Source organism: Cyclopterus lumpus, chromosome 24 (assembly GCF_009769545.1).
Source record: "Cyclopterus lumpus isolate fCycLum1 chromosome 24, fCycLum1.pri, whole genome shotgun sequence".
NCBI lineage: Eukaryota > Metazoa > Chordata > Actinopteri > Perciformes > Cyclopteridae > Cyclopterus > Cyclopterus lumpus.
In genome coordinates, this window is record NC_046989.1 from 15,900,623 (window position 1) to 15,923,127 (window position 22,505).

A 22,505-nucleotide genomic window follows, 5' to 3' on the forward strand; every position below is an offset into this window, starting at 1 on the left:
TCACTGAAAACGAAAAATGTGAATCTCATGGGGCTGGAGGAAAAGTCAGAGGATCACCAAAGTCCCTAAGATTCATCCAAGTGATTGGTTCTCAAAATGCAAATTAGCTGCTCGATCGTGCAAGATTCGCATGATCACATATCAGAAATCCATCTTTGCAGGCTTAAAGTAATGCGTCTGTGTCTGGTAAGCCCGACTACAAACCAATCAGCGTCCCTTGAGGAGCTACGGGTGGCTCCTAAAGAGGTTAACGCAGATGTATAGATAGCATCATTTATATCATAACTGGAGAAGTTTTCTTTATTGTAGGACGAACAAAGAACAGCACCGAAGGCAGTGGCAACTGGCCAATAGAGGGCCACGGGGCCTGGCCCCACCCACCTTGAGCCCCCCAAAAAAAGTATACAGAATTTATAGATTGTTTTGGAGATAAGGAATATTATCTCCCAGTAATATTTGTAAAATAGGATATCTGTGCAAAATATAAGCTTTTCCTGCACTTCCTCTCCGCCAGAAGAGACGGGTCTAAGAAGCAGTTTAGCCTATTACTGAATAAAGATATAAATGAGTGATATACAATTTATCCAATCAGTGTCCTAAAATGGGTTCAGCTTTTGGGCCAAAGTCATGTGGCCCAAAAGCTGAACGATCTCGTCAGGCGCCTTTTTTTTTAACGACATGAAACAGCCGGCGCTCGCAACAGCGAAGACCCGACCCGGTAAAATCAACATGGACAGATCCAGCATGGACAGGTACGGGAGTAAGGGACATGAAGCACTTGTTGGAAGAATTAAGAAAACATGAGAACACCAGCACACACATGATAACTCCTCAAGCAGCCATATTGGGCAAAGTGAACGTCGCTACCAGCTGGACGACGGACACAGGATTGAGGTGAAGAAACACAATGAGTAGGTGGATAAAAACAGGCTCACTTTAACCCTAATAAGGTTCATAGGGGCATCTTAATATATAAACATGTTCTATTAGATTTTATGATTTTGTGTGATTTATATTATAAGATATTTATATGTTATTTTAATATATTTACGATGTGTATATTGTATATTTACATTAGATATTATTTATATATCATATTATACTGAATATTATATAATATAATATAATATAATATATACTGAGTTGTATGAATAAGATGTCCTTATTATGTCAGATGTCCTTATTATGTCAGTGTTGGAATACATGTTAAATATTTAACTAGTAGAAATGCTTTGATACTGTTTTTGCATTGAATCATACTGGGATGTTTGCTGAAATTGATTGGATGGGCCTACCAAAAAAAAATGACACCAGCCGCTACTGACCGAAGGCTTTTCCTTATGGAAAAAATGGAGCTATAGCGCAAGTTCAGACAGGAAGACCATACCCCTCATCCCGCCATTTATTCCTCATATATCTGCCAATCATTTCTCACACATGCTCACTCATTGTTTACTTGCTGTCATTGTTCTGCGCCGTCAATCATGACACCAGCTGCACAGATCAGCTGATCCCCTCTATCCAATAAGCACACGGAAACAATGTCACGGCTAGCCAATCATCTCGCTGCTGTCTCATTTAAATATGACTGTCTCTCTACCTTCAGTTCATTCATGCTGCCGTTACGCACCCCTCCACCTCCCCATCTCCACCCAGCCTTCACGGATCCATCAGCCTCATCAACTCATCATTCTATCAGCACCAGGTCTGGACTCCACGGGGGGGTCTATCTCGTTGCTGATCAGGGCGTCGGCCCTCAATTTCAAATCTCACCGTAGAGTCCAAGCGCCAAAGACTCTGAGACTTCATCATTTCATATCATCTGTTAACAATAAACATGCATCCTTTCTTGATCTATATGGCCTCTCCCTGATTGAAATACCGTTGGCTCTTTTCCCGACTTGCTTCCGTAAGAGTTTGATTGATTGTTTGTTTTTGTGCCCGCCTTTTTTCAAAGGCCAGGTTAGGAAACAGGGTGTTGGGATCACAACCAGTCCCATGTGGAGGGAGTTTGGCTGGAAAGTTAAGGCAAAACCAACCCTCTACAGTGGACTAGAATAATGAGACAGGTTTATGATCATTTTGCAAATGAAAAAGGATATTTTTGTGCAGAGATGGATACACCGAAACATACACAAACACACTTTTTTATTTCTCCTTTTTGCTTAAGAACTTTGATTGTTAAATTGGATTTGTTGTCAAGGAACACAAGAAGAAAAGGTTATTTAAAAGGGCCTGGTTAATACCAACCACAAGGAATGTCCAGTGATTTCCAATAGAGTATATCTAAAGTTGATTAAAACTGTGGATATCATCATCAATAGCTTTATTATACTTGTCATTCTTCACACCATCAACTTCAACAGCTCATCCATTTGGCCTCACTTTTCTTTTCACAAGCAGTAACAAAGGTGTCGGTCAACAATGGCTCTTTCTGCATGACATTACTCTGTATTTCATGGCTTTCCGTTTGTTAAGATTTAGTTCATGGAAAACAATATGGTAGCACTGCAGTTTTATTATTAATATAATCATTGAAGCAAGATGAATCATAACAGATGATAGAAACAAGACAGAACAAAGGTGTATCTTTGTAAAGTAAAGCTTGTCTCAGTCTTGACAGAGGAGAAGCTATAAGTGCAAGATAGGGGTTGATATAGTGCAGACAATCATGTGTAGGTGTGGTGCACGTGCATTTTGCTAGGATAATGTTGTGGGAGTTTGTGTGGCTGAGAGATTTAAGTGTTATAATTTCTTACAATAAGATAAATTAGAAGAAGCAGACCTATGTTAGTCAGAGGTGTGTTTAAAGGGGACTAGATGGAAAGGAGGTGGAATGATACAGTGGATTAAATTCCTTAGATTGTCCGATTTGGTGCCAGCAGAACGGTGCATGAGGCCAGTTGTGTGTTTGGTTTAATTATCTTAAAACATCCGGTTTTCCAATGCAAAACTTCCCCAGCTCCTTTTCTTGAGTAGAAATAGGAATACCACAAAGTAGACATTACATGCTAATGTCCTGCAATCAAAATTATTATTATTTCTTATTATGCAGAATCAAATGAATTAAAGAGCCTCTGTAAGGAGCATATAAACACAGACAACTATCACCATTATCTGAGTCAAATGTTTGACTGAAATTGTCCCTCAAATTCAAGTAATTCAAATAATTGAACAGTAGTTCCTCAGCCCTGAAACACACTGAAAGTCCGCTGTTTTGTAATCACATGTTTGCAGTTGAGGACATTGGTCCCTTTTTAGCTGAAGATTAACTATACATATTGATCTCATTTGAACTAGATCGCATAGTATTCACCAGTAGACACAAACCTTTACGTCGTTACCATTAAAGAATATACAACCATCTACTGATTGAAAAGTTTAAACGCAGACATATAAGCGCCCTCAATGCCAGTGCAGTGATGAAGATAAATAAATCTATTGATAAGAAGCAAAAGGTCACATGATATAAAAGAGGTCAGAGCTCATGAGCAGTCCCCAAAAATGTGTTGTGGCCGCAGAAAAGCAGCAGATTTGCTCGAGAGGCCTCTCCAACTGATGTTGTTTCATAACTGCAAAGGAATAAGTTGAAGGGATGGTACGTTGGAAAATCTTCCATCAATGTAACATATGGCGGAGGGGATGATTCATGTACCAATATCTCATAAACAAGGTTTTTGACCTGCTGCTCTTTGCTCCTTGTTTGGCCAATGATTGACTAATAATTGGGCAGTGCTGTTTATCTTACCGACATGCTAAAAGGAGCCCAATAACATACCAGGAGATACCTCGGAGATTTTGTCGACTATGAGCAACTAGTATAAGGGCCTCACCATGGACCTGTACAAGCTAGCTTTCCTCCTGCTTGCCCTGATCTGCACTGGTAAGATATATTGGCATCTTTGAATAGTAATCAATAATGGTTATATAATGATTTAATGCCGTAAAATAAAAGTAAAACGGACAATAATACTTTGCCTCACATCAAGACTGCGTCTCAACCTTTACGTCTTCTACTCTGTTTACTGGCGGATTACAGGCACGTCTAAAGCCAACGGAGAAGGGTAGCTCAGCTTAAATGTCAAAACTATTGCCGTAAGCCAGTTGCATGAAAAAAATATTGTACTCACATTTTTTATTTTACTCATATTCTGTTTTGTGTTTCTAACGAGGCCATTTGACCAAACGTCAAACTAACAACATAACTCCCAAATGTCACATTTCTCTGCTTGAACATTCTGAAGCAGAAATGTGTTTCACTGAGTCCTCTTACACAATTCAAAGGTCACAACCCTTTAAACTGATGCACTTTAGAGCTTGGGCCTGAATGTGATCAAATGTCTATCATAGAAACCTAATCGAAACCTAAATGTATTTGTTTTTCATCACAAATATCTAGATTAGAATGAAATGATAAAACTAGATAGTGTTGGATTTATAAGTTGCTGTGTGAGAGCAGTAACAATACTGTACCTTACAGCAACACATCCTGTAACTTCAGTCACACACAATCACAATATTAGTAATTTAGTCAACACTGGTTTTCCCAGGACACTTACAAATTAGATGACGCAATTTCTCACGGTTACTCAATGGTAATTGGTAAATGCCAGTAATATGGATGGAAGCCTAACATCATTCATGTGCACATACCACCCATAATGCAACAATACTAAGGCGGGTGAAAATAGACTAACTTTTCCTTTATCGGGGAAAACATCCTCTGAGTAACATCTACTCTAACTGGGTCAACAGATTGAATCACTAAACATACGGAAAATTAACATGTTAATATCTCTTCCATTTTGAAAGTTTAGCCTAAATATATGTATGTGTGTGTATTTACAGTGTGCTTGTATTTTTGAAATAAAACCTGAAACCAAACTTGAGCTCAGATGACATTACTGACAATTGTATATTTCATATGTTTGCCCCTGATTTCAGTTAGTGGTACCGAGGTGGACGGCTACTCTAAAACTGAAGGAGCTTGGATCCTCTCGCTGCAGAGAAAACAGTTCTCAACAAACACTGTGCCCGAGTGTGCCGCCAAATGTGACTCTGAAACATCCTTCACATGCAGGTACGGTCACACTTTTAACAATCAAACTTTTACGTTTGAGGCTTGGCATCCTGACACCTGCTGTGTTTTCCCAGGTCGTTCATGTATATTGAAAAGGACCAAGAGTGTTGGATAGCAGCAGCAAACTCTAAATCAGAGACTATGCTGCGAAGAAATAGCGCAGTATTATATGAAAAAAAAGGTACGCCCTGTTGTCTTTTCATTAGAATAAGTAACCAAGTCTTTTTTTATTTTATTACAATGTCCTGTATTTGTTTCATATGAATTTTGACACGCACTGCTCGAGTTTAGATTCCACATGATATTTAGTCTCCATTGCATTGTGGTTAATGTTGAGCCTATATCGTATGATCAGCGATGTTTGGACAGTGTGTGCAAACACAGAAAAGAGATGCACATTGAACACTACTTCAACAAGCAAACAAAAACATTACTTCAGTGGGATCAGATACATTCACTCTGGGAATTATCTGATGAATGTGTCCACTAAATAATAATGAGATTATTGTACCCTGTTGCGCATTGTGCAGTGAGTGCTACAGAGGAGTATTTGGGTCAGGCAAAAAGGAAAGTCATAATTTCAGGATGTGTGCTAACACCAGTAGTTTGATTTTGTCTCAAAAGTCAACATTTCAACTTTATTTGTAACATGTCGACTTCATTTTCAAAATGCATATTTGTTTCTTTTATTCCTGGCACTAATACCAAAAGTATGTCCTTAATATTCTAATTTTGACATCATTCTAGTAATGCTAAATGAATTCTTTCCCCTTATGCCTTGCACTAATACTCTTCCATACAAGACGTCTCCGTTGGTGTATATTGTTTTTTTGTTTTGTCTAGGATACCTCCTGGAGTGCGTAAATGGATTAGGAACAGATTACAGAGGAACAAAGACCAAAACAAAAACAGGAAAGACGTGTCAGAGATGGGCAGCAAGATACCCACACAGGCCGAAGTATGTATTCACGTATCATCCTGTTACTTTACACATCCGATCCTTTTATTATATCGCCTTATATATCTTTTCCTATCATTTTTCTCAATGTGTCTGCTGCAGCTTCACACCGGATGAACACCCACGAGCAGACCTGGAGTCTAACTTCTGCAGAAACCCTGATGCAGACAGCGGGGGCCCCTGGTGTTACACCACCGACTCCAACACCCGCTGGGAAAACTGCAATGTGACCAGCTGCACTGGTAACATTCATTTATTTTGTGTCTTTTTGTATGCTTGTTTGTATGTGATATTAATCTATTCTCCCGCTATTTCACGGTCAACCATCTAATTTAAGTGTCGACCATTTTTCTGTAGTGTAAAACGCACTGCAGGCACTATAGAGTGCCCTCGAAGGTTTCTACGGGAGTTTAAAACAGCAGAGAAGTGTAGTGTGATGTGTCTGTGCTTGCTCCATTACAGAGGAGTGTATGCACTGCAGCGGCGAGGACTACAGAGGCAAAATCTCAACTACAGAAAGCGGCTTCACCTGCCAGCGCTGGGACTCCCAGAAACCTCAGAACCATGGCTACAGCCCCACCACGTAAGACCACAAACTGCACATCTATCAATCACAAGCAGGATTCAATGATACTCAAACCTTTTTGGAAAAAAATGAATATTTCAGCACCTGAACCTTGATTTTCTTTGTCCTAAAGATGTCTGTTATCTTTCCATTGATGCTTCCTCTAGTCTTCCAGAGAAGTATCTTGAGGAGAACTACTGCAGAAACCCGGATGGAGACCCCAAACCGTGGTGCTTCACCACCAGCCCCGCCAAACGATGGGACTTCTGCTCCATACCGCGCTGCGGTAAGTCCTCCTGTATAGTATGATTCCTTTACTTCTGCCCTATTTCGCCATTGTAACAGCTAAAACGCATACCAAAATGTATTTACAAGCAACTTGGCAAGTAGAACTGCAGCTTTTAAGAACTGTAGACTCACCCCTTAACCTGCCGTGGTACCTGTGAGCAAGATACCTGCACCGCAACCTGAGGAACAGAATATATCACATTAAAGAACAATTCTAATGTTTATATTTTGTTATAATATCATTGTTTCAAAAAAATGTAAATGCAATTCAGGTTATTATAATTCTGTGTCATTGTTATGGTAATTATTTAGTAAGACACTGCTGCTCCTGTGAGTTCTAACCGGTCCATCTCGTCTTCTTTGCTCAGCGTCCGAGCCTCCCACCATCGTCCCGGACCTGACCTGCGTCACCGGTGAAGGTGGAGCGTACCGAGGGACGATTGCTGTGACGGAATCTGGCAAGACGTGCCAGAGCTGGTCGACACAGACGCCACAAAAACACAACCGCTCGCCAGACAACTACCCCTGCAAGTAAGCTCTGCAACGGGAACAATATTTTTCATAAAAGAGGGACCTTTGGTTATGCTGCTTTTATCTTTGGGTTTTCCTGTGTTCATCATTATTAACATCTGTTGTTTATCAGAGGCCTGGATAGCAACTACTGTCGTAACCCCGACAACGAGAGGAAGCCCTGGTGTTACACCACGGACCCTGAGACCCGCTGGGAGTACTGCAAGGTGGCGAGCTGTGGGGACGCAGCCGGACCAGGTATCAAAGATGAGGACGTTAACTTCAGGAACAGCTGCACTTGATCAGAACATTTAGCAAATCTGAGCAGCTATATGGTAACATGTCCTATAAATGCACGTTAGTGTCCTGTAATCTACTCGTGCACTTTTAAGAAAGAGTAAATCTGCAAAGGCAGGACAAAGGACTTGCAAAGCTATGAGTTTAATAATTATTACAATCATGTTAATGACATACAATAGAAGAGAGCATCACTGAATCAGTCTGACTTTTGCTGCCTGGTTGCAGATGAGCCAGTGATCCCCCCACAGGAGGAGGACTGTTATGATGGGGATGGGACAAGTTACCGTGGTGTAACATCAGAGACCATCAGTGGGAAAAGATGTCAAAGCTGGAGCGCCATGACTCCTCACAGCCACCAAAAAACTCCACAGAACATCCCCAAAGCGTGAGCAACGAATAGAGACTACTAATACATTTTGTATCTAAAAATTTATATATTTCCCTTATTGTCTAAATTCATTAGGTCTGAACATTTTAGGCAAATAAGTTAGCATCAACCTTATAAAAAGTCAAGTTCAGGGGAGAAAACATTTACAAAAATCCGTATCTGGTTCGGTACCCTCCACCTCACTAGTTCAGGGATGACGTGTTTGTAGGCCAAACCCGAAGTTTCCATCACCCTGGTTCCCCTCAACAAAAAGCCAATGGGATATTTATACTATTACGCTAAAGTGATGAGGTTTAGTAGTCTCATTTAGCCACTTTTTAAAGACACATTAAAGCTTCAAAATTGATGAGCGGTATTTACTGATGTATTTTATTCCGTAGAAGACAACTTTAAAACTTCTACAGCTTGTAGTAACTCCATACCTTATTTCAGGCATCTGAACAAAAACCCGTTGACTTTTTAGCTGAGAGAACAAGAAGTGTCTCACTGGACATATTCCTTTAGCTACTAAAGTCTGAGGCAAATCCTGCCCTCTGGTGGCATTGCCAATATTGTATATAACACAAACAAGGCAACAGAGATTAGTTGATGCCTGTCAGGTTTGATTCGATGAGTAACGTATAAAACCTGGTAGGATAGTGGTTCCTGCTGAATTGAAGTTCCAGGTTTTCTCTTTCAACAGAGACCTCAGGAGGAATCTGTGCAGGAACCCTGACGGAGACAAAGCTCCCTGGTGTTACACTACGGACCCCGGTGTCCGCTGGGAGTACTGCAACTTGGAAAAATGCTCCACCAATCCTACGGGTGTTAAACCCACACCCAGACCTACTGCTCCCCAGAAACCATCAACTGCCACCCAGACCCCACCGCAGAGAGGTACATTCTTGAACTTTTTAACTGGGCATTTTAGCTCGTTTTAATCTATGTTCACCCACATATTCTGTCTTTTAGACTGTAAGGCTGGTAATGGAGATACATACCGGGGTCCAACCTCCATCACCATTCTGGGTGTGACCTGCCAGGCCTGGAGTGCTCAGAGCCCTCACCAACACACCAGCTTCACCACACAATCTCACCCTACTAGGGGTCTGGAGGGCAATGTAAGTGCGTGCTTTCCTGTATGAACCCTTTTAAATCGTCAACGTTCGCAGTGATGACATTTCCCTCTGGATTTAATAAACACATTTAAGTTACTGGGAGGAACTTTTAACTCGCTGTGTGATGCCTCTATATCAACAAGACAATCAGCTAGAACATTGGCTATTTCTATGTAGTTATTCTTAATGCTCGTCATTAGTGCCAACGTGTTAGATTCTGGCAAAACAGATGAAATCATGCGGGTTCAAGAGAAACTCCTATAACAGGGTCTCCAGCAGCAACCAGCCCACTGTGGACAGACCCGGCTCCAGCTTAGTTTCCGCCTCTGATCTGCAGTTAGATGTCCGATGGGAGGTGGAGAGTTCTGCTCCCGGCAGCAGCTTTTCCCGGGAGCAGAACTTCACCTCATTGCTCCGCTGAGACCCGCCATGAGGCAAGACCGACATCATGCTGCTGGAGGCCCAGGCCGTATTGCTGGGCCCAGTGGAGGAAAGAGAGGCATGTGGGAACCAGAACCAGTACTGCGTGGGGCAGACTGTCAGACCCTGCTGCAGTAAAATGAGAGGTTTTCTTTTGTCCTCAGGGAATGCCCTGTTGCTCGTCGTGGCTTCAAATGTTAAAGGGTGGTAATAATTGTTGTTTCTAGTTCAAAGATTCTGTCATTGTGTGATACCGTCAGAAATGCAGAAACCCAGATGGCGATGTGAACGGGCCGTGGTGCTACACCACTGACAGGAACAAGAAATGGGACTACTGCCAGATCCCTGACTGTGGTATGTGAACGCTATAGTCGGTATCCATCATCTTCCACTTATCCGATGCTGGGTTTCTCCCGAGCAACGCTTTCCAGCCCTTCCTGGGGAACCTTGAGGTGCTTCCAGGCCAGACATATGATATATATATATATATATATATATATATGAGATATATAATCTCTCCATCATGTCATTAAATTGGTACCCATTGACTTGTCATTTATTGCCACCAAAAAGTCAAAATATTCACTTGTACTGGATGCAAGCGTTAGTATTCTAACAAATCACTAATGCCTAAATGTTGGCATTTTACCATCCTAATTGGGTCCATGTTATCATGTTAGCATTCTGAAAATGCAAAAAAGTTTGCATACTATAAAGCGAACATGCTAATCTTTTATCGTAAACGTTTACATGTCATGTGCAGAGATGAGTATTTGTAGGTTTTTAGACTAAACAACAAAGGGGGATTTAGTTTTCTACTAACAACGCCCTGGTTGCCAATCAACAACAACAGGAGGCGGGCCTTCCCTGAAGCCCAGCTATTTCAAATAGTAATACAATCTATTTCAGTTTTGGACAACATTAAAACAATCAGAGGACATCACCTTTGTCCTTTTTGATACTTTAGATCAAATAAATAATCTGATTAACACATGATCAGAAAATGGAAATAAACATTAATTGAAGCCATAATTCAGAAGTTATTCAGCTCCAAGTCTAAGTTCACCAGAGCCTGAACAATTGTAACAAAGTGATGAAAGCTGATTCAACTTAGAAAATGTAGAGTTGATTCATGCGTGCTAATAAGGCCACTGTAAAGAGGATACACTGTTTTGATTGATCATGATAAATGGCTGTAAACGTTGTCTTTTTAAATGATACCAACTCAAACATATAAATTCCTGACTGTGAACTTCTTTTTGCAGCCGGATTGAAATGTGGAACGCCAGTCATCAAACCAAAGCGCTGTTTTGGTCGGATTGTAGGAGGCTGCGTGTCTAAAGCTTACTCATGGCCATGGCAAATCAGCCTCCGGACCAAGTGAGTAGAATAATACTGAAATATGATTCCAAGGGATGTACAATGTAAGGAAGCATTTTTTTTTTATGTTCAAGATAATTAACCATCCATGTTTGAAACACTCCAGGCAGTCACAACTTGGGAAATAGACTGAGAATCTTTTTTTTTTCATTCAAATAGTTTGAAGAGTCTTTGAGGATTCTTGAAATACATTCAAAACAGCGGTAAATATTTTTCAAACGACCTTCTGCGTTTTTCAAACATTGCCTTTTGGAGAAATGGACGTTAACCTCTGTAACCGGAATGTATGCGAATAAAATGGGAGGCACAAACTGGGGCTAACAATAACCAAGGCTGTGGTATTTAGATATTAGAACATCTTAATTGATTTTAATCAGCAAAATGAAACCCATATTTCACAGAGCATGCCCCTCTTTTATTAGTGTCAAAATGAAAACACAGATCACGCGCCAAAATTAGAAAATCCAGTGAACCCAGTTAAAATGATGCTAAAGCAGGAATGTGTTTTTCTCAAGAGAAACACATAAATTCAACCATCTCAGACTATAGCAGGCCATCACAAGTCAAATTTAGACTTGTGAATGCAGCTCAAAGGGATAGTTTGTCATGTCTCGCCCTGCTTTTTAAGTTGTGATTTCCTGTATTTGGACATTTCATTAGTTCCCGTTTTAGATCCAGTTACTCACCTCTGCTCTCGTATCAGATACTTCACTTCCTGCCCTTGTGTGTTTTCCCACCTTTGTGATTGTCTACCCCGCCCACAATGGGATTCAACTGTGTATACTCATCAATGAACACACACCACGTGTAAAGAAAATCATATTTCCCAGACTTATTTTTTGGACGGGGAGAAATAGAGAAACCTTATATGAGCTGTGGTCTCTGGCTGGTATGTTACAGTATTTTGTATTCATTATTTTCTTAATTTTCTATTTTACTTGAAATGTTTGTTAAAGTCTATGTTTTGTATCCCCCTTGAAAAAAGGGATCTGATTATTGAAATAATATCAGGTATTTAAAAAGAATCACAAAAATCTTATACCTCTCTTTTGTGCCACTGAAAAACATGCCGTGTCTCTTTCTAGCACGGGGATACATTTCTGTGGAGGAACTCTGGTTCACGCCGAGTGGGTCCTTACTGCGGCACACTGCCTGGAAAGGTCAGTTCAAAACGCATCGAAAGACCAAATCCTTCAATAACACAACCACTGGATAATCATAGCATATGTATACATGTTCTGTGTACTGCAGGTCCAAACGGCCTTCAGCCTACAAGGTGCTCCTGGGTGTCCACACAGAGAGAGCCAATGAGCCGTCCAAACAAGAGAGGAACCTGAACAAACTGATACTGGGACCCAATGGAGCCGACATCGCTCTGCTCAAACTGGAGAGGTGAGTCTGATCCACCTACGAGTGCCTACATGTGTTCAGCTTTACAAGCAGCCTTCCTTTACTCACTGTCGCCACGCGGTGGTGGAAAGTAACCAAGTGAGTTTTGAGGTACGTTGAGTATTTCCATTTCATAATTATCCCAAGGCAAATATTTTACTTTTTACTCCACAAGAAAATAATACAATAGCGATATTTGCACCCATATCTATAGAAACTCATAATAATACTATCGGTCAAATTCATCTTTAACTTTGTTCATTGTGCGTTTGGTCTCTTTTTTAAAAATACATTACACTCAAAAAATACGAGTGAAGAGAGGTGGTGATAGTCTGTAACATTGTACATTATTTAAGAGGTGCTGGATTATTCACACAATATCATCACTTGTGCATTATTAACATATCAATATTTTTTTTAGTAGCAGTTATCGTCTATATTAGTATATCTCAACACCCCAAAAAGGAGTAAAATGATGAATACACTGGGGTATTGTTATTTTGACGTAGAAGATCTGAGTACTTGCTTTGGGCTTTCAGCCCGGCGCTTATAAATGACAAAGTCCTGCCAGTCTGCCTGCCGGAGAAGGACTTCATCGTTCCCAGTGGAACCGAGTGTTATGTCACCGGATGGGGTGAAACTCAAGGTACGTAATAGTGTGTGTGTGTGTGTGTGTGTGTGTGTGTGTGTGTGTGTGTGTGTGTGTGTGTGTGTGTGTGTGTGTGTGTGTGTGTGTGTGTGTGTGTGTGTGTGTGTGTGTGTGTGTGTTCTTGTACTACTATATCATTGAGAGGACTAGTTGAACTTGTGTTGCGTCTTTAAAAGTGAGGAGAGTTTGTTTAGTTCTCACTTCTTCAAAGGGTTGTATGAGGATTGGGACTTTGTTATGCATTATGTTAAGAATGTGTAAAATGGAGACATACGTATTTATGAGTGTATATTTTGCTTAAATTCTATGAGCAAATAACAAAATAAGTGTAAAGACGAGATCAAGTTAAAGCCTTCCGTGACTAAGAGGTTGCTCTACAGATTATTTAAGGCAAGGACTGCTGTCAGATCTGTATCAATGTTGTACTGTAGAAAGGTGACAAATAGAAGCCAAATAATCTGAAATGATCTCATATACAAGTAAAAGATAACATATTTAACTTGTGTTGCTTTTTATGCTTCGGGAACGACTTTACAAACTTCCACTTGCCAGGATGGACTAATTAGAAAGTGAGGGTCAAAGGTCACTGTGACCTCTCAAAACACGGTTTTTTTTGGCCTTAACTCAAGAATTCATATGCTAATTGTGACAACTTCACATACATGTCTAGTAAGATAAAATGATGACGGGATGACATTTAGGATGTAAACTGCCACTTGGCTGTATGTCCACAATGCAGCAACTCTAGTGGAATGAAGAGATACACCAGATATTCTGAACCTGAATAAATGTGTTGCGGCGTGATGCAGGTACCGGGGGAGAAGGCATCCTGAAGGAAACTGGTTTCCCTGTGATCGAGAACAAGATCTGCAATCGGCCATCGTACCTAAACGGCAGAGTCAAAGACCACGAGATGTGTGCTGGTAACATCGAGGGAGGAACAGACAGCTGCCAGGTACGAAACAAACTAAATTACGGAAACTGGGGAAGAGAGGTCAGTCTGTACGAGTAGAATTGGCAGCTAAGCTAAGAAAGAATGACGAATTTTAGATGTATATTTTGAATCGTTTGTAAATACCAAACCTATCTAGATCGGTTGGTGGATATACATTTTCCATATCCGTGCGACTCGTAGATCAATAACTGTCTTGTCAGCAGTTGAACACAGCATTTGTTCTCCCTGCAGGGTGACAGCGGCGGCCCTCTGGTGTGTCACTCCAATAACCGGTACCTCCTGCAGGGCGTGACATCATGGGGCCTGGGATGCGCCAATGCCATGAAGCCCGGCGTCTACGCTCGAGTCTCCAAGTTTGTCGACTGGATCGACAGAACCATCAAAGCCAATTAATGAGAACGAGTCCCAAAGTGACCGTTTATTGTGCTTTTTGACGATACTTTAACGTGGGAGAACAGTTCTGCTCCTATCGAAGCTAGTCTGGTAATATACGATATTATCAGGTGTTTTTGTGGTGGGAACATAATAAGCTGATCATGTTCCTGCGTTTGGGATGTAAAGCTTTGTTTTCTGTAAGAGTTGAACAATAAAATTCAATGCAAAGGAAACCGGAAGTCGTGATTTATAGGAAATGTTTATTAAAATACCCTTCTTAGTTTTGTTGTATTACAGTAAATAAGTACGTACACACACACACACACACACACACACACACAGTCAGTCAGTCACACAGTTGTTGCTTCCTTGTTGTTTGTCAGCTCTGTTTTTAAAGGTTTCTTCATTTGTTGGCTCTCCACTACATCCTTTTTTCCTGGGAACGAAAACACAGACATTATTGATTGTAAATAGAAGACTCTGGGGTCACTCTGCATCAATAAGAGTATAATATATTTAGATAATTGTTCTTACACTTATTGGTACATTGAATGAATTGACATGTAAGCCTTTTGCAATTGTAATAATTCAGCTACTTTATTAAATGGCAACTTTAACAAACAAGGTTGCCAGTGGCGTAAAGAAAATAAAGAAAATGTAATGTGCCGTTTTAAAGTACTACAGTATTTGTTTCATCAGCCAATATGATGTATTGCTATACATCTGAATGTACATATCAATACATTCAGATGTATTGCTATGTATGTCACTACCTAACACTAAATTTGTTCACACAAGAGCCACTTTAAATGAATGAAAGGGTCCAATAACGTCACACACATAATGATCCAACGCTCTCGCTGTGTTGTGTTGAGGGGTGAAAGCTTCTGGGAGTGTTGGGAGAGATTTCTCACCTGTTAGGAAACTCAACCTCGTCAATGGTCTCAGGGAGAGGAACTCCTCTGGTTTCAGGCAGGAACAACACCAAGACTCCAGCTATGAACGCGACCACCCCTGTATACATTTGATCTTTTAAGCTGGGTTGCACCAACAAGGATTCAGTTCTAAACCTGATTAAATCATGCTTTAACTGCTAATCATGTTGCTCGAAACGTGATTCAGGTAGCAACTCTAAGCTTTCACTTTAGGAGGTTTAAATATACAGTGCATCCGGAAAGTATTCACAGCGCTTCACTTTTTCCACATTTTGTTATGTTACAGCCTTATTCCAAAATGGATTAAATTCATTATTTTCGTTCTTTATTTTTAATAAATTTGCAAAAATTTGCACAAAAACAGTTTTCACTTTGTCATTATGGGTTGTTGTGTGTAGAATGTTGAGGAAAATAATGAATTTAATCCATTTTGGAATAAGGCTGTAACAAAATGTGGAAAAAGTGAAGCGCTGTGAATACTTTCCGGATGCACTGTACAATGGCTGCCTTTCTGAGATGCATTCAGCTAAATAATTAAGTTACACAAAGATATTAAGATATATTGATTGTGTTTATGACGCTGCTGAATTTCTCTCAAGATAGCGATTCAGCAAAGAAACAAGAAGATTCTCTCTTTTTTCTTTTCACCTTACTGTGGGAAACGTTTTTTTTTCTTTGGTCCGTTTCGTTATCTTCTATCTTTTGGCCATATTGCTTCATAAATTCAGCCAACAAGTTTTTCTATAAGAATGATAAATTAGAAATTCTCTTCTAAACCATCACAAGGACGTCTAACGAACTGACCTTTAAGCTATATTTATTTATTTTAATTAATAACGCCCCCTTACACCTGTGATCCTGGTGCCACTGATTACCTGACCATCGTTAGCAATATGAGACTACACATGGCAACCAAGTAAAAGTGGATCACAACATATATGCATACCCCTCCTCTCACGTTTGCGGCGGTGTCCCAAACCTACCGAAGATGATGAGCGGCAGCTCCAGCCAGATAACCGCCAGTCTGTAGAGCAGGAAGGGAGCTACGATGCCTCCCACGTCACACAGAGAGGAACAGACTGACACGCCCAGGTTCCTGTATTTAGTGAATCCAATTTAACCAACATTTAGCAATTACACTGTAAAATCCAGCAACCCGTTCTCACTCACAACTCGTCAAATACCGGCGCTTGGTCAGTGTCATTTGAGACCGACGCACCCTTTAGCACGGCACTCTAAACCCACACATTATTAGATTATTAATATCTTTCAGAGCACCTGAGACAGTGGAAAGAGCGAGAAAGTCTGCGTAGGGTGAGTGTAATGGGAGGTTGGACAGGTCAAACAAACACAGGACTTTCACCCAGGAGACCGCCACTTGTGTCCCGTGTGAAACCAAGTTGTCTTATTTTACCAAAATGTTGTATTACGTAACGCCAGGTATGTAACAAGTGTATTTTAACCACAAACCGCAATCTTTTCCTCAGCCTAACCAAGTAGTTTTGTAGTACACCTAAAACCTGAGCCTACGTTGGAAGAGTATGTTGAAAGGAGCGAAGTCTTGACATGCCATTCCCGAAACCTCCAAATCGAAACACTTGACGACATGTTGGGAGAGAGAACGTGTTGTTTCCAGAGCTGCTGCGTGGTGAATGTTAGAGTGGAGTGGGTCAGTCGGACCTCACCTGATGTATGTCGGGTAGAGCTCGGTGTTAACAAACACCACCATCTCGAAGGCCATGGTGATCCCCAGTCGGCCGATGCAGACCACCACCGTCTTAAACCAGAACATGTCTGAAGCACGGAGACAAAAGAGCGTTTACAGAATCGGGTAAGAAAGCTTAAACTCAACCGTTTTTTTTTATTTATTTTTTTTAGACGAGATCTTTTAGTTCTTTCTTCTGACAAAGAATATAAATTACGGTCAGGGATGAAGGCGGTGATGAAGCAGGCGGCTCCGGCTACGATGTTGGCGGAGGCGAAGGGGATGCGCCTGCCCACACGTTCGATGGTGAAGAGGATGAGGAAGGCAGCAGGGAACTCCACCAGGCCGGAGATGAGGAAGTCGATGTAGACGTTTCCTCCTGCTATCCCCACACGCATGATGAGGCCTTGATAAACCACAGCGGTGGTGAACCTGAAAGAGAGATTCAATGTCTGTGGCACATTTTGGGCCAAACACATCTGTGATTTGAGATAAGTCTCACCAGTTGAACATGAGGATGAAAGTGTGTTTTCTCATGTTTGGAGTTCTGACCAGGTCCAGCAGAGAGGCAGAGGAAGAGTCACCCTCCACGTCAGTCAGCGTCTGAAACAAGTAACCGTGATTCGATTAGTAGAAACTAAGATTTGTACGAGTATGCGTGTTTCCTTTCTGGAGAATTGAGAGGTATCAATGTACCACAGAGCTCTTGAGTTTCCTCTTGTTCTCTTTCGCCATAGCTTCTGTGATCTCCAGAGCTTTGGAAGACTTGTTCTGAGAGATGAGCCACCTCGGAGACTCCGGGATGAACCTGAGACACGAAACATTTGACGGGTACAAAAATCAACACACCTGCTTGTAACGGACGACCTTTCTCAGTCTAATGTGTTGGACTGAGAAACTGGCAGAAACTTGAGCAGTTATCAAATGCCAGCAACAGCTGGAAGAATCTCCGCCATTGGACAACATAGTTAAGATTTTAATTTTTTTTAGGAGCAGGTGTGGGATAACATCTCTCAAGGATGGAGCTCTCATAAAGAACAAATAGTGTGCAAGGTGATTTGTTTCATTGCAATTAATTTGAGGAAAAACTGAAGCACGTGCGCTTACTTTATGACTTATGATGATAAAGTACATAAATAGTCATTAAAGTGTGTAAGGGGACATAACTATGAGTGCAACCAAATCGACCGCCAGGACGATTTGATTGTGGAAAGAATGTGAGCTTTCTGACCAGTAGTAGGACAGGAAGAGGATGTAGGGGAGGGTGATGACGACCTGCAGCCAGCGCCAGTCGGTGACGAAGTAGGCCAGCAGAGGGAGGATGAGGACGCCGACGCTGAAGAACACCTGGAACAAAATGCCCACCGTCCGTCTGTACTCCACTCCGACTATCTCTGTGACTGACACGGAGACAGGAAACATGTTCAAACTGAACTGATTTCACCGAAACCAAACCTACATAGAGAAATGAATGATTTCCTAACCTCTCTTAAGGACTATGAGGAATTCTAGTCAAACAACAGCCTCACATTGTTAGTGTCACACATGAACAGACTTAAGCGTGGTTAATGTATTGGCTATGTTTGAGGCAACCACTGTAGCAGATATGACTTGAGATTGAACGTCATCATTACGCAGCACATATGAGGACATCCAGCCTCCTTTGGCTGCGAAGCCAACTATGGCCCTCAGCACCAGGATGGAGACGTAGTTTGGAGCCAAAGCCAGAGCAATCCCTGCGATGGCATTCAGTAGGCTGGATATTATTAAACTGATCTTCCTGCCAAACCTGCAGAGAGAAAGACATGAGGCAAGGATTCCTTTCAAAAATAAGAGAAGCTTGAATGAACATAATAGGGTGAAACATGTAAGTAATAGATGTCGTCACTGGGCCATTAACTTATGCTGTATTTTTGTGAATTGAGGAGAAATACACAAACGCATATTGACAAAAAAGATAATAATAATAAATGAAATGTGTATTTTGAATGTTTTCTTTGCAGTAGTCTGAAAGAAGAAATATTATGGAAGCTAAATAGCCAGAAATCTTAAAATTGGCCAGTGCATGAAATGGGGTTTCTCTCCTCTAAATAGACAAGCTGTAATGTTACCATCAGAAGATCATTACAGCATGTCCCCAATCACATTGTCACATTTTGCGTTGGACTAGTTCGTAAATATGATGGACAGCTTTGACATATGAAACAGAAAGAGCACATCAGTGGAGTCTATGCTAATGCTAAAGAGGGTTGTCAGAAAGCAAATATATTTATGGGAAAAGTGGTGTAAAAAAGTTGCATGTGATAGAGGCAACCAATCATCTCATTTACAGTAAATTATGAGACAAATACAGCTTTTTAAAAATACAGAATGCAGCTACTCTAACAAGTCAGGTCTGTTGGGTATAAATCTAGACCAACCTGACTGCCAGCGCTCTGCTGAATACAGCTACGTTTACTTCTGATGAACATGTAATTGTGGCCAATGTGAGAGACTATAGGTGGTTATAAGAATAATTCAAAGCCTTACCTGTCAGCAAAGAAACCAAAAGCAAAGCTGCCAAAAAGGAAGCCCAAATTGAGAGTGGACTGGTTCATGTCCACAAACCATGAATCGGAACACACCAGGTTAAACTGGGACCAAAAAGGAAGATGGTTACATGCAATTGTAAAAGATGTCTTTGTGTCTGTACAATTAAATATTAAAAGGATGTACTTTGTAAATCACAGGATTGCCAAACTGTGATTTGACCTGCATTTTGTTATTCATTGTGATATGATTCGTGGTTTTTCGTTGTTGATTGTAAACACAAATGCATCACATTTCTCATCTCACCTCAGTGACAAAGGAATTCCTGCCTTCATACTGATACTCCCAGCCATTCTTAAAACATAAAAACAATACATTACATTTACCAAATTAATCCTACCTAATGCTGCTTTGTTGGTGTGACTCTTTTGCAAAAAAAGTACCCTCAACTCTGCAAACCATTGTGATTTATGCTGCTAACCTCCAGAATCCCAACAGTTTAGTACAAGGGCAGCAAAGTACTGACTTTTACCACATTAAAGCAACACGTGCATCTGAACATAACTTCAGGAACAAAGTAGAGATAACTTTTAAAGAAACACAACCCCAAGCCTCTTCACTGTACTGTAAACACAAATTATGATAAGAATATTCATTATATGTATAAATTATACAGATTGTCAATATTTGTGTTTTGGAGGTATGGAATATACCCAGTCATATTTGTAAAATAGGATATCTGCGCAAAAAATATATGCTTTTCCTGCACCTCCTCTCCGCCTCTGTGTGTGTCTCAGCTGCGCTGGGGCCGAATTGTTTTGGCCCACAAGAGACGGGTCTAAGAAGCTGTTTAGCCTATTACTGATTAAAGATATAAATGAGTGATACACAATTTAGCCAATTAGCGTCCTAAAATGGGTTTGGGCCAAAGTCATCTGGCCCAAAGCTGCGCCCTTTTCTTTTCTTTATTTTTACGACGTGACAGCCAGCGCGAGCACGAGCACTTCTCTTCCAAGAAGACCCGACCGGGTATATATATATATATATATATATATATATATATATATATATATATATATATATATATATGTATATATATACATATATATGTATATATATACATATATACATATATATATATATATGTATATATATACATATATATATATATATATACATATATACATATATATATATATATACACATACATATGTATATATATACATACATATATATATACATACACATACATATGTATATATATACATACATATATATATATACATATATATATACATATATATATATATATATACACACACATATATATATATATACATATATATACACACATATACATATTTATATATATATATATACATTTATATATATATATACATATATATATATTTATATATATATATATATACATATATATATATGTATATTAACATATATTATTAATTTATATCAAATACATATTTATACCACCATTGATTACACATACATATGTGTGTGTGTGTATGTATATATATATATATATATACACATACACACACACACACACATACATATATATACATATATATACATACATACATACATATGTATATATATATATGTGTACATATATGTATGTATATATATATATATACACACACACATATATACATATACATATATATATATATATATGTGTATATGTATATATATATATATATATGATATCAAGTAATATATATCATTATATATTAATATATATTATTAATTGATATCAAATAGATATTTATACTGAATATTATTATATGAATATTATCATGATAATATTCAGTATAAATATATATTTGTCATCTCAACAAACCATCCACTAAAACATGAAAGCTTTTGATCACTGTTGCTGCAGAACAAAATAATCCAACAGATTTAGATCAATCTCAGGGGTCTCACCTTGCACTCGGTAACTGGCACCTCACTGAGGTCCAGTTCCTGTGTATCGCAGGTGAGCTCCGTGGCGTTCCAGTCCACCTCGTACTGCTCACAGCTGCTCTGCTGCGGCCCCCCAGAGCTGTGGACCAGAGGCACCGTCAGACTGCGACTTTTGTCCAGGCTCCAGCCGCACGCCTGCCTCCTTTCCGCCACCGCAGGGTCCCGGCACCAGTGATCGGGGGTGAAACCCTGGAAGACGGTGCCGACGTACACACCTGCAAAAGGTAACGCCACCAGACACAGCAGGGCGAAGACACGCCGCTGACAGCGTCCAAAAGCCCCGGCCTCCTCCAGCAGGTCATCAAAGGTCGCCATTGCTGCGGCGATGCACGTTCTCGGTGCTAAATATATCAAAACAAGTGAAGACTGTATAGTTCAGCAAACACTAGATCAGTGGGAAATGACAAAAAAAAGTCTATTTACTGTACTATAGACTTTACACCCCTCCTCCACTCGATCCACAGCTGAAGTCCAACATGTCCCGTGGAGACTGCAGTGGAGCCGAACACATGTAACTGTTTAGTGGAGCTGAACTGAGAATAACAGGGGACTTGCACAACCATTGGCGGAACCTCAACTGGCCAAGAGCCAAAACAAAACACACTCATGCTGCCTTCACTCCCAACGCGTTGAGACAAGTTGTGTTCATTCGCGCATAAGAGGGGGCGTGGCTTATCGCCGTAGAACCAGTTATCATTTCCGCCATTCACCAATGAAGAAATAACCACTAGTTTAAACTTGTTGTGGACATCCCACAAGCGTCGGAACATCTAACGCCCTGTTGTTTGGGTCCATAACATCACCCGTCGGCTCACACAGCTCGGTGACTTTCACCGACTACTTCTGGGTAACTTCCGCTTCCAGCGCTACTGGAGCAGCAGCAGCCAGGGGCGCGGAGCGTCTCAACGCTGATTGGCTTTCGCAACTTTGCGTCGGGCGAACTTTTCGTCAAAGTTGTTTGCGTCATTCGTACCCCCCAAAAAAAATTTGCAACG

General features: G+C 40.4%; 2 protein-coding genes across 2 annotated transcripts; one reads left to right on the forward strand and one right to left on the reverse strand.

Moving 5' to 3' along the window:
• Positions 1 to 3,834: 3,834 nt before the first annotated feature.
• plg (plasminogen) lies at positions 3,835 to 14,372 on the forward strand. The gene is made up of 19 exons (XM_034527988.1): positions 3,835 to 3,883; positions 4,945 to 5,080; positions 5,155 to 5,261; positions 5,924 to 6,038; positions 6,141 to 6,280; positions 6,501 to 6,621; positions 6,771 to 6,889; positions 7,260 to 7,422; positions 7,535 to 7,659; positions 7,927 to 8,086; positions 8,772 to 8,965; positions 9,041 to 9,189; positions 9,867 to 9,960; positions 10,872 to 10,986; positions 12,072 to 12,146; positions 12,238 to 12,378; positions 12,915 to 13,021; positions 13,834 to 13,979; positions 14,211 to 14,372. The coding sequence occupies exons 1-19, from the start codon at positions 3,835 to 3,837 to the stop codon at positions 14,370 to 14,372; spliced, it is 2,418 nt and encodes an 805-aa protein (XP_034383879.1).
• A 298-nt stretch (positions 14,373 to 14,670) lies between these two features.
• Positions 14,671 to 22,027, reverse strand: LOC117727603 (solute carrier family 22 member 2-like). Its single transcript, XM_034527990.1, is given in 13 exon segments — positions 14,671 to 14,780; positions 14,782 to 14,790; positions 15,269 to 15,368; positions 16,273 to 16,385; positions 16,975 to 17,083; positions 17,212 to 17,426; positions 17,497 to 17,597; positions 17,691 to 17,802; positions 18,226 to 18,394; positions 18,629 to 18,783; positions 19,524 to 19,627; positions 19,830 to 19,877; positions 21,472 to 22,027. Coding segments are annotated over 13 exon segments (1,665 nt in total). The 5' UTR covers positions 21,826 to 22,027; the 3' UTR covers positions 14,671 to 14,704.
• Between the last annotated feature and the right edge of the window lie 478 nt (positions 22,028 to 22,505).

What these genes read in the sequence shown, in the direction of transcription:
- plg (XM_034527988.1), top strand. Translation starts at nt 3,835, where the DNA reads ATGGACCTGTACAAGCTAGCTTTCCTCCTGCTTGCCCTGATCTGCACT. An exon ending in CTGCTCCATACCGCGCTGCG is followed by an intron (nt 6,890 to 7,259) that starts GTAAGTCCTCCT and finishes TTCTTTGCTCAG; the next exon opens with CGTCCGAGCCTCCCACCATC. An exon ending in CGGATGGGGTGAAACTCAAG is followed by an intron (nt 13,022 to 13,833) that starts GTACGTAATAGT and finishes GGCGTGATGCAG; the next exon opens with GTACCGGGGGAGAAGGCATC.